We start from the raw sequence: 13,744 nt of genomic DNA on the forward strand, positions 1-13,744 counted from the left end.
TTATAAACAGGAATCCCTAACAGACTCACTAAGAAAAATCCAACTAATAAAGTTGCATGATATAAAAATTATTAATTCTATATATTACCAAGAAAGAGAAAGGAAGAAAAGAAGAAAATATCAACCTAAACAAAATTCTGAAAGCAATTCCACTTTTAGTCACCTCAAGAAGAACAAAATACTTAGGGATAGATTCAACAAAAAGAAGTGTAAGCCTTGTACACTGAAAACTATAAAGCACTGTTCAAAGATATTGTGATGGCACATGCTTCTAATTCCAGCTACTCTGGAGGCTAAGGTAGGAAGACCTCAAGTTGAAGGATAGCCTGGGCAACTTGATGAGACTCTGCCTTCAAATTAAAAAGGGAAAAAGAAATTTTAAAGGAAGAGGGCTGGGGATGCAAATCAGTGGTAGAGCACTTGCCTGGTGTGTGTAAGCCCCTCAGTTCAATTGCCAGTATCCTAGTCCAAGTGTTGGTGAGTACATGGAAAAACTGGAATTCCACTGCTGATGAGATACTACTACTACACTGGAAATCTATTGCAAACTTTTTTTAAAAAGTTTAACATATACGTGTGTGTATTATATGACTTAGCCCAAATATTTACCCAAGAGAAATGAAATCATGAACCACTATTATTACACTTTTTTAAAAGTTCAAAAAGAAAAAAGTCTAGAAAAAAAATACTCCCCAAGTTTCAACAATGGCTGTTTTGCTAACTGGGTTACAGTAAGTCAGATTTGTACTATTTTTTATTTCTCAAGTTATTAAAGAATTTGAAGTATTTCCATGTTTTAAAAAAAATCACACAGAAAGAAAATGAAGTCATGTACATCAAAAGTCAGTATAGATTTACTTTTCAACTGTTTGATGCTTTTTTTTTATTTTCGAAAAGTTCATTAGAATACAAAGGATAAAACTATAGGAGACAAATCTGACACGATGCCAGTTTGGCCAAAGCAGAAAAATAAAGGCTGGAATATTAATACATATTATGTTCATAATACATATTAGTGTTCATAATATTATTATCATAATATGAACTAATACCTGCTAAGTTGCTTATCAGGATCACCAGAATTATATACTATAAGGATCCCAGGATCTTACTTCCTCAATTAAGCCAAAATGACATAACTCAAAAATCTGATGAAAACACAGAAGGTACACATGTCAAACCTGCAAATGCTAAAAGCTGAAAAGGGTAATAAATGCTTTACAAGACACGTTCAGAATCCAAATGAAACTTAATTTGGAAATATGTATGCCCAAACCATGTGCTTTCCCCAAACCCTACCTTTACCCCAAACTGGAATATAAGCAAAAGTTTTAGTGAGTGTCAGAACTTTAACAATGGGACTGCAGAAATAAGGTGGTGGTGGGACGTATTTCACCTACTCCATCCATTGTTCCTCTAATTTAAAAAGTTTAGAATAAGCAAGACAAAACAATAGTTGCACAAAATGAAAAGGTGAAAACATCTCAGCTAACAATATGCTCCATAAGTCTAAAAGGAAATAAAGGCTTGCCCTAAAAGGCAGTTTAACTTTAGGCTCATTAACTGATTTGTACAGCATGCAGAGCCTGACGAAAGATAGACTTGTAATTTTAAGACCACAAGATACTCAATTCCTGATGTCAGTGGGAATGTGTACAAAATAAAGTTCATCCAGAAAGGAACAACAACACTGTTGAAGGGATATTAGTCTCTGGCATATAAATATTATTAGAGGAGATGAAAAGGTTACTCTTCCAAAGATTCAGATCTGAGAGCTGTCTTCAAACTATTAAAGAGCAGTAAAAAGGAAGATTAAACATCATTTTGGCCTCAAGCAGTAAATAGGGAGCAAAAAAAATAACGGACAAATATTCAAAAATGAATTGTGCTTCCTCAGAAGACAGGTTTCTACTACAGGCTAGATCAGCCTACAAGCGAGCTTCTTAAAGATATCAAAACCATTTCCTGTCAGAATATCAAATCCCACAGCCCATAAAACATTTGACTGGTATCATCTTAGCATTGTCAGTCTAATAAAAAATCAATATAAAATATTATTAACATTCTTTCAGACGATAGGTTTCTTATTCTTTCAAAATTTGTCTAGTTTCCCTATATTATAATGTCCTACAGAAAAACAGAAATGTAATTGCTGGTATGCATTGGAATTATGTCCCCTCAAAATTCACATTTAAAAATCTCACCCTTACATAACCAGCAGTACTGGACATGGGACCTTTTAGGAGGAAATTAAAGTAAAATGAGTGCACAGGGTGGGGTCCTAAGCCAATAAAACTGACATCTTTCTAAGTAGTAGGAAAGTCAGGTGTAGCAGCACCCACTGGGGGGCTGAGCAGGAAGACTCCAAATTCAAGCCCAGGATAGGCAAATTACCAGGACTTTGCCTCAAAAATAACAAGTTAGCTGGGATGTAGTTCAGTGCAAAAGCCCTGAGTTCAATCCCCAGTGACACCAAAAGAAAAAAGTGGAGCAAACCATATAATGTTACTATTTAAATTTTAATAAACTATGATTTTTTAATTATAAATATATAATCAAAGATTTGAAAAGCCTGCTTTGTTAAGCTACTTAGACAATCAAAATAATCTGATACCTCAAAAGAAAAATTCCGATTTTACTCAAGTCTTCCACTTATATTTTATTAGAAAAAGAACATTCTGTACACAATCAGTAGCATATACAATGAAGCTACAAAGTAATAGGAGCGCAAAGAAGTATGCCCCCTATCACAATACTGCAACTTTATCCCACCAACCAATACCTATAACAACACCAGTAACTCATAATACATGTAAAATTGAAGGTGCACCTATGCTATTACCTGCTAAAAGAGTTACCTTATAGGAGTCCAAGGTGAAGGAAGGATCATCCAAGTCTTAAACAGTTGGAAAAAGTTTCCCAAAACAGGTATTTTTCAGCTGGGCCTTCCATAAGGGATAATGGGTAAGTAAGAACAGCAGAAGCAAAGACAAGAATACTAAATATTATTCAATCAAAGGAAAAGGAAAGGGCTAACCCAAAGAGGCCCTAGGAAGACTCTTAAGTTTTTAAAAAATATATAAAAGAATTGTAAGGCACTATAAGCATAACTAAAAATGCGAATTTTAATATCTGCTAAAACGAAGAGCTGTGCTTTGATGGGTAAATTAACCTTGCTGAGCCTTAGACTGGGACAATATCCTTATGCAGTTATTATGAAATACCACATGATAATAATAATATATGAAGTAACATAGAGTACAACCATTCACATACTGTAAGTACATTACAAATGACAATTGTTATAGTGGCCACCCAAAAGATCATAGCTATTGTTAAGGCCTCTAGACTTTTATCTTACAAATAAGTGATTCTCAATCATGGCTGTAACCAGAAGGATCTGGGAAATTTTGATAAAAGCACATATAGGGACCCCACCCTAGAAGCAGGAAATTAAAATCTTGCTGAGGCCGGGAGTGGTGGCGCACGCCCATAACCCCAGCACCAGAGGCTGAGGTAGGAAGATCACCATGAGTAAAACACCAGCCTGGGCTACACAGGGAGTTCAAGGTTAACCTGAATTACAAAGCAGGACCCTGCCTCAAAAAACAAACAAGAAAACTTGCTGGTAAAGTCCAAGAAATACTATTTTTATTAAATGAAGAAGAGACTGGATACAATAAGACCAGTAAGCAAACACAGGAAAGACAGCCCTTTATTCATCTTGGCTAGATTCTAATTTGTTAAATGGAATCCACTGCTGACCAGCTATACTTAGAATTCCCACCCTTCAATTAAAAAGCATTGTAACCTCCCAGCCCTACTCAAAAACTTCCCGTACTGACCCAAACAACAGATGCTCTTATTAAGCATGAAATTCCTTATTCAACATTTTCCTTAATCTTGGTCAGTACTACTGTGGATAGCACTTTTATATTATGTTTATGGGATGACCTCTGCATTTCCTCCATGTTCACCAAATACTTAACTCCTATAAAGACAGGGGCTACAACTTTTCAGTAAATCTAAAATTATTCCAGACAGGTGGGTATGGTAGTGCTCACCATAATCTCAGCACTCAGGAGGCTGAGGCAGGAAGATTACTGAGCTACACAGTGAGTTCAAATTCCAAAAAAGAAGCGTCTATTACAACAATGTAATTATCTTTCAAACTACACAACACCATGCTCTAACACAAAAGTAAGGGTTTTCTGTGGGTCCACTTGCCAGCTAAGTCACGCTAGTTATCTTTTTTACTTACAGCTGCATTAACCATATCCCTAAAGTAATTTCTCATTGTTCCATATTAGACTAACTTTTACATTCTAATACAAACCTCAAGACAAGACCAACTATAATTTTTTACAGTATCACTAATTACATCCATTTTTGATAAGTTCTCACTTCTCTAAACGTAAAACGTTAAGTATAGAACTCAATTTGCCTTTCCCAAGCAATATGAAAGCTATCATACTACGAGTTGTCCTCTGAGAATCCAAGCCTTTGCAAACTATATAATTACCTCCATGTTTTTGGTAGTTGTTTTTATTTGCACGTCATTTTACACATCCAGAGAACAGTAATTATTCCTACTGAAACTGACCTCCCTTTCACCCAGCAACCATAGAACATAGCTGCGAGCCAGACCTTCAAATCTAGCTCAGTTCTTAACAGATTACAGCCTTCAATAAATACATAAGCCAGGTACTGAAAAACTGAGCAACTAAAACACAGACTTGTAACGGCAAACTGGGTAACTACAAACTTTTAACAGAAGGCTGATACATCCACAAGGGCAGAAAAATGTGAAAAGCTATATACAGATTTTTTAAAATACTGCTTATAATAACCCCAACTTTTAAGCCACACAAAATCAAATATTCCTCTGATTTTTAAAAGTTTAGTATATTCTACTGAAAGCATTAAAGGTAAAACGTTTATACATAAAAACATTTCCCTCCATAATATAAGACATGTAAATTAAAACAAGCTTTAAGTATTAAATTAACAAACATCCCAAGAGAGAAGTTTGTTAAAAACATATTTTACAATGCTATTTCAAATTCTAAAATATTTAAATTATGAAGTGCCTAGAAATGACAAAATGGCTAAGTAAGTTATAATAATGGAATACCATATACATATTTAAAATAAGCTGCATATAGGTTAATACATCAAAAGCCACACAAAATATTATGTGACTTCCTTGTTTTATTTAAAAATTTAGAGTTTATAGAATATTTTTAAATGTATTGCTTCATATTATACTACATATGAGAAATTCTCACCTCTGACTGGCTGGCAAATTACTTCAAATTCTTAAAACGTAAATTTCTGGCCCCTACCTCCCACCTAGAGAATTAATGAGCTTCCAAGTATGTTAAGCACTGGAAATGTTTCCCATGTCCAACCAGAGTTTAGAACCACTAACCACTAATACACCACTAATTACAACCATGAAAAAAATTATGCAATTAAGAAAGAACACAAATTAACCTGCAATGGCTAAAATAATTTAATGGCCTGCCCCCTCCCTGCCAATTTAAATTCCTTATAAAAATACATAATACATTTATTAAACTTTTAAAATTTTTATTTAAGCTGGTTTAAAAGGTAGATGTTTGAAAGTGTTACTGGAAAGTTTTTCCTTGTACAGATGACCTTATATGTAGCAAATGAGACAGTGCCCCGGTTATTTTTTTAAAATAATAATATAAATAGAATGCACTAAAATAAAATCACTGAAAGGAGTTTGCCTACTCTTACACAAATAATAATCTCACTCAAATTATTTATAGTGTTTTTTTCCAAAATTCACAGTACATACTAAAATCCTCCTCAAAAAGAACTGATTATAATTATGAAGACAATTTGTATATAAAAGGATACAAAATGTCAGTTATGCAAAGAAACACTAGCTTAACCCTTAGTTTGAAACAACTGCTAATGTGAAATGTATCAGCTAAGTTCTAAAATAAATTTTTAGCACTACCCAAGAAACTGCTGATCTTAGTCTGACTTTGAAGGACAAGAAGTTTCATACAAATCACTTTTTCTAATATACTGCAATAATCTGAAATTTTTTCTATTCTATCTCTTCTAGTATTAGGACTTTGGAAGACATGTGCACTTAGATGATCCCCCCTAGGCCTCTCATTAACTGACTGATTGATTAATTGATTGACTGACTGATTGCAGTACTGGGGAGACTAGACCCAAGGGCTTCCATACTGAGCTACATCCTCTGCCCTTTTGGAGATAAGATCTCATAAATTCACTGGTGCCAAAATACTGAGCTACATCCTCTGCCTTTTTGGAGATAAGATCTCATAAATTCACTGGTGCCTATTCATCCACCTATTCACTCAGCCAAAAAGCTCAATATATTCTGGATTCATCACTCACCACCAGTATCTTCCCTAATATCTCACACCAAACTTTGCAAATGACCTAGTTCTGGTTCTGTCCATCTTTTAGTCTGGGAACTGTTCTAGAACTTCTTGCAACTTGATGGCCCCACCTTGGTGTCCTGGTCAATCCTCTAGCAACAACTACCATGATGAGACTCATAGTTATCACTCATCTTTTAAAAAACATTTTAAATGCCTCAGCACAGCACAGGAAGTCTCTGCTTCCTTACCTCTAGCCTTATAAACTGATATTAACATGGTTTCTCAGCCTAGAATAATCTTCCTCTTCTTCCTCTACCTAATCTCAACCACCAACCATTAAGGATTTGCCCTTTTTAGTCTGGAAGTTATCCTGACTCTGTATCTTGGCCTCATCCTGTACTCTATACACCTTTAAATCATCACAAAGGATTTGCTGAGTATACACTTTAGGTGTGGGGATATAAAAGTGAAAATAACTGTTATTAACTTACAGTGAAGGTAGAAATATCAACAGTCAATTGCAGTATAATCTGATCACCATTTTTAACCTAATATCCAAGTGCTTGTTACATGCCAGTCATCATGCTAAGGACTTTTCTCATTTAATTCTCCAATAACCATTTGATTCCCACTTTAGGGAGAAACAAAGAAAAAAAGCTCTTATCTGCCCAAGGTTTAGTTAACCTTCAGAGTTGGGAGTTTTAAATCTAGGTCTGGCCCCATAATCTACACTCTTATATGTGTGTCACTATTCGTAGAATTAAAGACTTCACAGAAAATATGCAAGAAATCTATCTACTCCTTTTACCTCTCACCAACTGAGGACCCCTCCAAAGAAAGCAGCACTTAACACACTGCAAAGAGATATGGCCATGACCAGATATTAAACCTGCAAGGGCCCTGATCTTGAACTTCTCAGCCTCCAGGACTATGAGATATAAATTTCTGTTCTTTACAGAAAGAACAGAACATACAAGAACCGTTAACATAGGTTGTACAAGGACTACAAAATTGGATGACTTGAAGAAAGCAGTAGGAAGGTGACTTCACTAATCTCTTTAAAATACTTTCATTAAATCATGTGATTATTTTTGTTTTGTTTTGTTTTCTGGTACTGGGAATCGAACTCACAGCCTTGCGCTTGCCAGGCAGGCGCTGTGCCGCTAAGCTAAATCCCCAGCCCCTCATGTGATTATTAAAACCTAAACTTTTAGTCTCATTATGATGAATGTATTCATTAAATATTGCAAACATGTACTAATAAAGTTTTTTAAAAATCTAAATTCCTACTAAATAAAAAGTAAATTCAGAAATAAAAATATATCCATGACATGGATCACAGCTGTCTTTGTTTCAATATCTGATACTTTTTGAAGCCAAACACAAAATATTTGTTAAATCAATTAACAATCGATTTGTTAAATTGATTTACAAAAATCTCAAATTGCCATTGCAGGAATATTTCCAATATATTTCATTTCTTTTTTTTTTTTTTTTTTTTTTGTCTTTTTGAGACAGGGTCTTGCTATGCAGTTCAGGCTGGTCTTGAGCTCATATTGTAGTCCAGGCTGATCTCAAATTTGCAACAATCCTTCTGCCTCAGCCTCCTGAGTGCTGGGATTACACACACGCACCACCATGCCTGGCCTTCTAATATATTTTACAAAGAACAGTAAAACTGAGGAAGAAAAAAGTTCCAATGTTGCTGAAAAACAATCTCAAATATTTCAGAGGTCCATCCCAATCCTACTGTTTATCATGTTCTGGAACAATGCTAGAATCAATGTTCTTTTTAAAATACCAAGGTGATTGTTTTAACTATTGAACTTTTCTGAGCATTTGAAGCCTTATATAATGAAATAGGAGAGGGAAAAAAGTTAAGATCCTACCCAGAAAAACTACTGCAAATGACTCAATGTATAAACTCAATATATTTACTCAATAACTGTACGTATTTCAAGAAAGCTGTTTTTTAAAAAGAAATTACAATATACCTATTAGTGATTTTTCCAGCACTAGAGGGACACCGGGGAAGGAACATAAATTCCAGGATAGTTAGAAGTGTTCTGTATGTTGACTGCAATAAAGGATGCAAAATGTATTCAGTTTTAAAGTTACTTACTGGGGAACATTCAGAAACGCAGACTCCTGGCCCCTTTCCTAGACAGTGTGAACTGTGAGTCTGTAGGGGGAACCAGTTAATACGAATTTTTCACAGAGGCCATGGCTGACCCTCAGGCATGCAGGTGGTACTATGAAAGATGTCTGAGCTAGTATTATGTTGTGTGCCCAGTAATTACCAATCACACTTTGCAAAACATACATGAATTAAAGATCAACTCTATAACATATTAAATGACAGGAGTTCCAGAAGGAAACTCTATGGACTCAGGTGGTTAAGGAAGACTTCTTCCCGTTTCCTACAATTCTTCAGTGGTTCCCATTACCTAGGCCAGTGATTCTCTTCAGAGACGATGCTGTCCACTCCCCAACACGATGCCTGACAATGCTTGCACAAATTTTTTCACTGTCACAACCGGAAGCATGTGTTACTGGCACCTTAGTGGACAGAGGCCAGGGATGCTGGTAAACAACTGCACAAAACAGCACCCACCAACAAGAGAAACTTAGAAAACCCCAAGTGTCAACATTGGCAGACTGAGAAATTGAACTGGAACCTCTCTTCCAATGAAGCTACCAAAAGTACTGCTATGGCCCCAGAGTAAACAAAACAACAGAATTATCAAGTTAAATCCTTAGGAGAGCACACACTCATTTCTGGACTAACAGAAAAGGAAAAGCAGTATCATCACTGAATTCCACATAAAGCAAACAGAGCGAAACACAAACGTCTTGTAATCCCAAAATTGCAAAAAACATCAGAATACTGTAAATACGAGCAGTCTCATGCTATACTGTCAATCACAGGGTGTATTTACCCACTTTTCGTTAACCTTCAAAGTACTCTGGAAGTTAAGAAACACTGGCTAAAATAATATGTAACTTTTAGCACGAGATAAAACCTCAGCTTTAGTGGCCCCTACTGAGATTTTTAAGGATACTGGTTACTGCAGAATAGTCGAATCCAGGGTTATTTAAAGTATGGTCTGTAGCCCAGTGAATCAGTGTTTGAATTTTATATCCGTTTATGTCAGGGAAGTATAAAAATTGTAAGCAATGGGTTTTTGTTTTGTTGGCAGGGCTGAGGACCCAATCCATGGCCTTGCACATGCTAGACCAGCACTCTACCACTGAGCCACATCCCTACATTCCCAGCTCCAGAAATGGAAATTTTTATAGCAGTATACTTTTATGCCTGTTACACCTAATAACAAAAATCAGGGCTTTTATTTTCTCATCTTTATTACATCTTCAGCTTTAAAGAAAAATGCACAGTCCTTTGTTATACTGTACAATGATATCAGTTCAAAATGAACTAGGGAAAGAAGAAAGGAAGGAAAGGAAAAGCAGCACTAAGCAATCCTGACTGATACTTCTAGTAGGTGCAAGGTCAAGCTCTGAACCCATGTGTAACAAGGCCTATATTCTGAAACATTATACCACATATTATCATTATGACTTTGAACTCAACCCCCAATGTGTAAAATCTACCTTTGCAGAGCTGGACCGTTCAAATGCATCAGAAGGACTTTTTGTGTGTCTGGCCTAAATCCTACACCAATGAAAATGTCAGGTTTCCTCGTTGGTTGTTTCCCCCAGCTCATGATGCAACAGGACAAGAGAAGATAAAAAGACCGCTTCTCCTTAAGGTTTGAAGTATCACTGACTACTGTTTTCTTTCACGGTCCACCCTGGATTTTACTCAGCTTTGTTGGGGAATAATCTGCTTTCAAGCAGAAACTGGTCCTAGATCTCTCCAACCACACTGGCATAGTGTACACAATAAATGAATCCAAAATAGGAAAACAGCCCCATAAACTTAACAGCTTTTACTATGAAATCTTCCTTCTGCATACCACAACCAAACCCTATCATACCATGTGAAGACCTTAGATTTGACCCACCCATACTGCGCTTTTAAAACACAATCCTTAGATTTAAAACAAAATCAGATTTCAACTCAATACACAGTAGTTGTAAAACAAAATTTAACCCCTTTCAAAATAATCCATGCAAAGTGCAATGTCTTGCAATTTTCCATTTCATTTCTTAAAAAAAAAGTATCAGTAGAAATCAATAATTTGATTCCAAAATCAATAATTTGATTCCAAAATCTACTGATGGGTCTAAACCTAGTCTGTAAAACACTACTGTAGGATCCAACTGTCTACACTTAACAGTACACTCTCATCGGATAAGCCAAACCCCTAATCACACCATCTTCGCTCTACTTCATAGAAACCCCAGTTTTCGACATCAGTTTCCACTATACAATACTCTTACGCTATCTGCAGTCAAAACAGTACAAAAAACAAAAAACTTTGTCTCAAAACTTAATAAAACACATAAACCAATGCATCATTAATTGCTAAAATAAAAAATGTTCAACTTCGAATAAAAACTGAAGATAGCTTATTAGGTCAAAATGTGACATCTGATTCTCTGGAAACAATCCAGTGAAGTAGCAATACTGGCACCTCCCAGAATACAGTGTACAGTGAGCATGCATACTATCAAATTATAGGTCTGAAACCAACCTGTCCTACCACTGTCTTCATTCTGATGATCTGATCACCCATCCTTCATCTGATCACTTCCCATCACTGAGACTCTAAAAGCCCAAATCTAGCTGGACAAGGGGCCATAAACCTGTAATCTCGGCTATTTGGGAGGTTGAGACAGTAGGACCAAAAAAGTGAGGCCAGCCTAGGCAACTTAGAACATGTCTCAAGTCTTAAAAAAAAAAAAAAAAAAAAAAAGTGTGGGTGGAGTGAAAGGGATGTAGCTCAGTGTGAGGCTCTGGGTTCAATCCCCAGTACCAAATAAGGGGGAAAAGCCACAGATCTAACCCTTCTTTCTCCTTCCTTCCTCCCTAAACTTTGTTGTAGGCCAGCATAACCCCTTAAAACTGCCCGAAGGTCTGTTAGGGGTCCTACCTTGTCTCTGAGGTTCCCACAGGCTATTTTTATTGGAAAATGCACAAATCAAAACAACAGAGCTTATAACAAATTTCTGAAATAATCTACTGATAATCTTTCATATCTCTAAACCAAAAATCAATAATCAAAAAGTGTTAAACCAAACGAAGAAAACATATCCTCTCTGTAAATTCTCAACACAAAAATTTTAATAAATTATAAGTTTCAATCCTGCAAGCCTATGAACACTTTTTTTTTAATGTGGATGGAGAGGACGCGCGGCTGCATCACATTGTCCCATCACAGAATGACGATGCTACCAGGCAAACCACCTACGTGGGTGCGGGTCCACATCCACTTCATAGCTCCACTCAACCTTACCTCCTCTAGCCCCACCCACTGAACAGCTGGGTGGAATGAAAGATCATTCCCTACCCCCACCATTACCACTCCTTGCTGTTCAGAGGAATAAGAAATCAGGTAGCCTTACGTAGCTTAGTAATTGTTTATATCCACCCTTCGGTATATCAGGATTCTACAAATTTCATCCGTACCTGCACATTCAAATCCTCAAAATGTTTCCTCCGCAACCTGCTTACAAACTTTAGGGGATAAATTATATGCATCACCTGCATGTACATAAATACGCAAAAGAAGCGAAATGCTTGTGAATCTAGATTATCTGTTCATTTGGATTCTCAAGGGCACTCAGGAAGATACTCTCCCACTTCGTCAAAATAACACAGCCAAAAGTAATAATTCCTAAAGTTGAACTATCTAGTAACAAACTCGCAAGAATTTAAGTACTAAGTTATTACTTCAGTAACTAAGCAAACACCGGACGTCACACATTCTTTCCCTACAACTATTAAAAAACCCCAGATTTGAAACAGTGTACTCTCAAGAAGTAACTAATGGAAACGTGTTAGAAATAAAAATCTCAGTTGCTTATTTCACACTACACACACGGTATGAAATGGAACTCAAGAGTGGAAAATGTGAATGAAACGGCCTGTTCTTCCAATATGTGGGGGAGGAAAGGAAATGAGAGAGCTTCTTGAGAGAACTGGAAATACTGAAATTATTTTTCAAAAATTGATTCCCCCAAATTTCACCAGTCCGATCTCCACTCCCACCCCCGACGGAGGGCGCCCTTCCCAGACGTTCTCTCTCCCCTTTTACTAAAAATGTACCCCAAACCCAAACCCCAGCCCCAGCCCGGATCATCGCCGCCAGAGCTTCCCTGCCTGCACGGCCCGCTGCGCTGCGCCGCGCCGGGGACGGCGGGAGGGGACGCGGCGGCGCGGTGGCGGGCCGCAGCCGAGCCAGGCATCCTTCCTCCTCCTCCTCCAGCTCCTGGTCCTGCTCCTGCTCCCGGGCAGCCCAGCTCCATCCCCACCCTCTCCTGGCTCGGCTTCAGGACGCCGCGCCGCGGGCGAGGAAACGAGCAGGGGACCCCGGGGGCCGCGCCCCGGCCCGAGCCGCACAGGAAGCGCCGCCGCCTCGGCCCCCCGCACGCCCAGCTCAAACTGTCACCGTGCCTCCCCTCCCCCGCCGCCGCGCCCGGCTGTACAGCTCGGGTCTGCCGCCCCCGCCCGATCCCGAACTCCTCCCGCCCCCGCCGAGACCCCAGGTCCTCCGCCCCGCCGCCCCCAGCCGCTGCGGCCCCGAGCTGAGGCTCACCCATGGTGCCGCCGTGGACGCTTCTCTCCTCAGCGGCGGCGGATCTCGCACTGACCGACATCCCCTCCCCCCGCCCGACCAGCCCCGGCGCAGCGCAGCCCGCCGATTCTCCAAAGCCGCCTACGCCGATTCCGCGGCGTAGCCGCCCGGCGTCGCTGCCCCGCTTACGCACGAGACGGCGGGCCGACGCCTGCCCTGGCTCTCGCCCGACTCCGACGGGGCTTCCGGATGGAGCGCGGCAGCCGCGATCTCGCGAGATTTCCCCCTCGGGGCCGCGCCGCGTCGGTCTATCTCTGGCATGACTTCATCGGCGTCGGCGCCGTTTTGCTGCTCGAGATTTTCCGCCATGTTTAAGTTGGCCGCATTTGGTACTTCCGCGGTCGTGGACAATCCGGCCTCTTTGTAGGCTTCTTCAGCGACGCCTCTAGGGTCAAAGCGCATTAGAGGTTTGTGAGTGAAGCTCAGCAGCGCCTGGAAGGAACGTTCCGAGGGGTGGAGGGTGCGGTCTTGCCTGCATTAAAGATGGCCGCTGACTGGGCCTCCCGCAGTAAAGATGGCCGCCGTCGGGTAGCCCGCGCAGCTAGCGTCAGGTTTCTGAGCTGGGGACCAAGCCCTGTTGGCCTCAGCTCT

General features: G+C 39.1%; 1 protein-coding gene across 3 annotated transcripts in view; it reads right to left on the minus strand.

The window, feature by feature from the left end:
• Sept7 (septin 7) overlaps positions 1-13,409 on the minus strand; it is an 87,296-nt gene extending 73,887 nt beyond the window's left edge. The window contains exons 1-2 of one of the 3 annotated variants that reach the window (XM_005397771.2): positions 13,115-13,336; positions 13,005-13,006 (exon numbers count right to left, since the gene is read on the minus strand). In XM_005397771.2, coding sequence (XP_005397828.1) covers positions 13,005-13,006; positions 13,115-13,175 — 63 coding nt within the window. In that variant the 5' untranslated portion in view covers positions 13,176-13,336. Of the gene's footprint in view, positions 1-13,004; positions 13,007-13,114 lie in introns of all 3 variants that reach the window. The other 2 variants (XM_005397770.2, XM_013521220.1) reach the window with 2 other exon arrangements.
• Positions 13,410-13,744: the final 335 nt, after the last annotated feature.

The sequence above is a fragment of the Chinchilla lanigera genome, unplaced genomic scaffold, assembly GCF_000276665.1.
Source record: "Chinchilla lanigera isolate Chin_1 unplaced genomic scaffold, ChiLan1.0 scaffold00059, whole genome shotgun sequence".
NCBI lineage: Eukaryota > Metazoa > Chordata > Mammalia > Rodentia > Chinchillidae > Chinchilla > Chinchilla lanigera.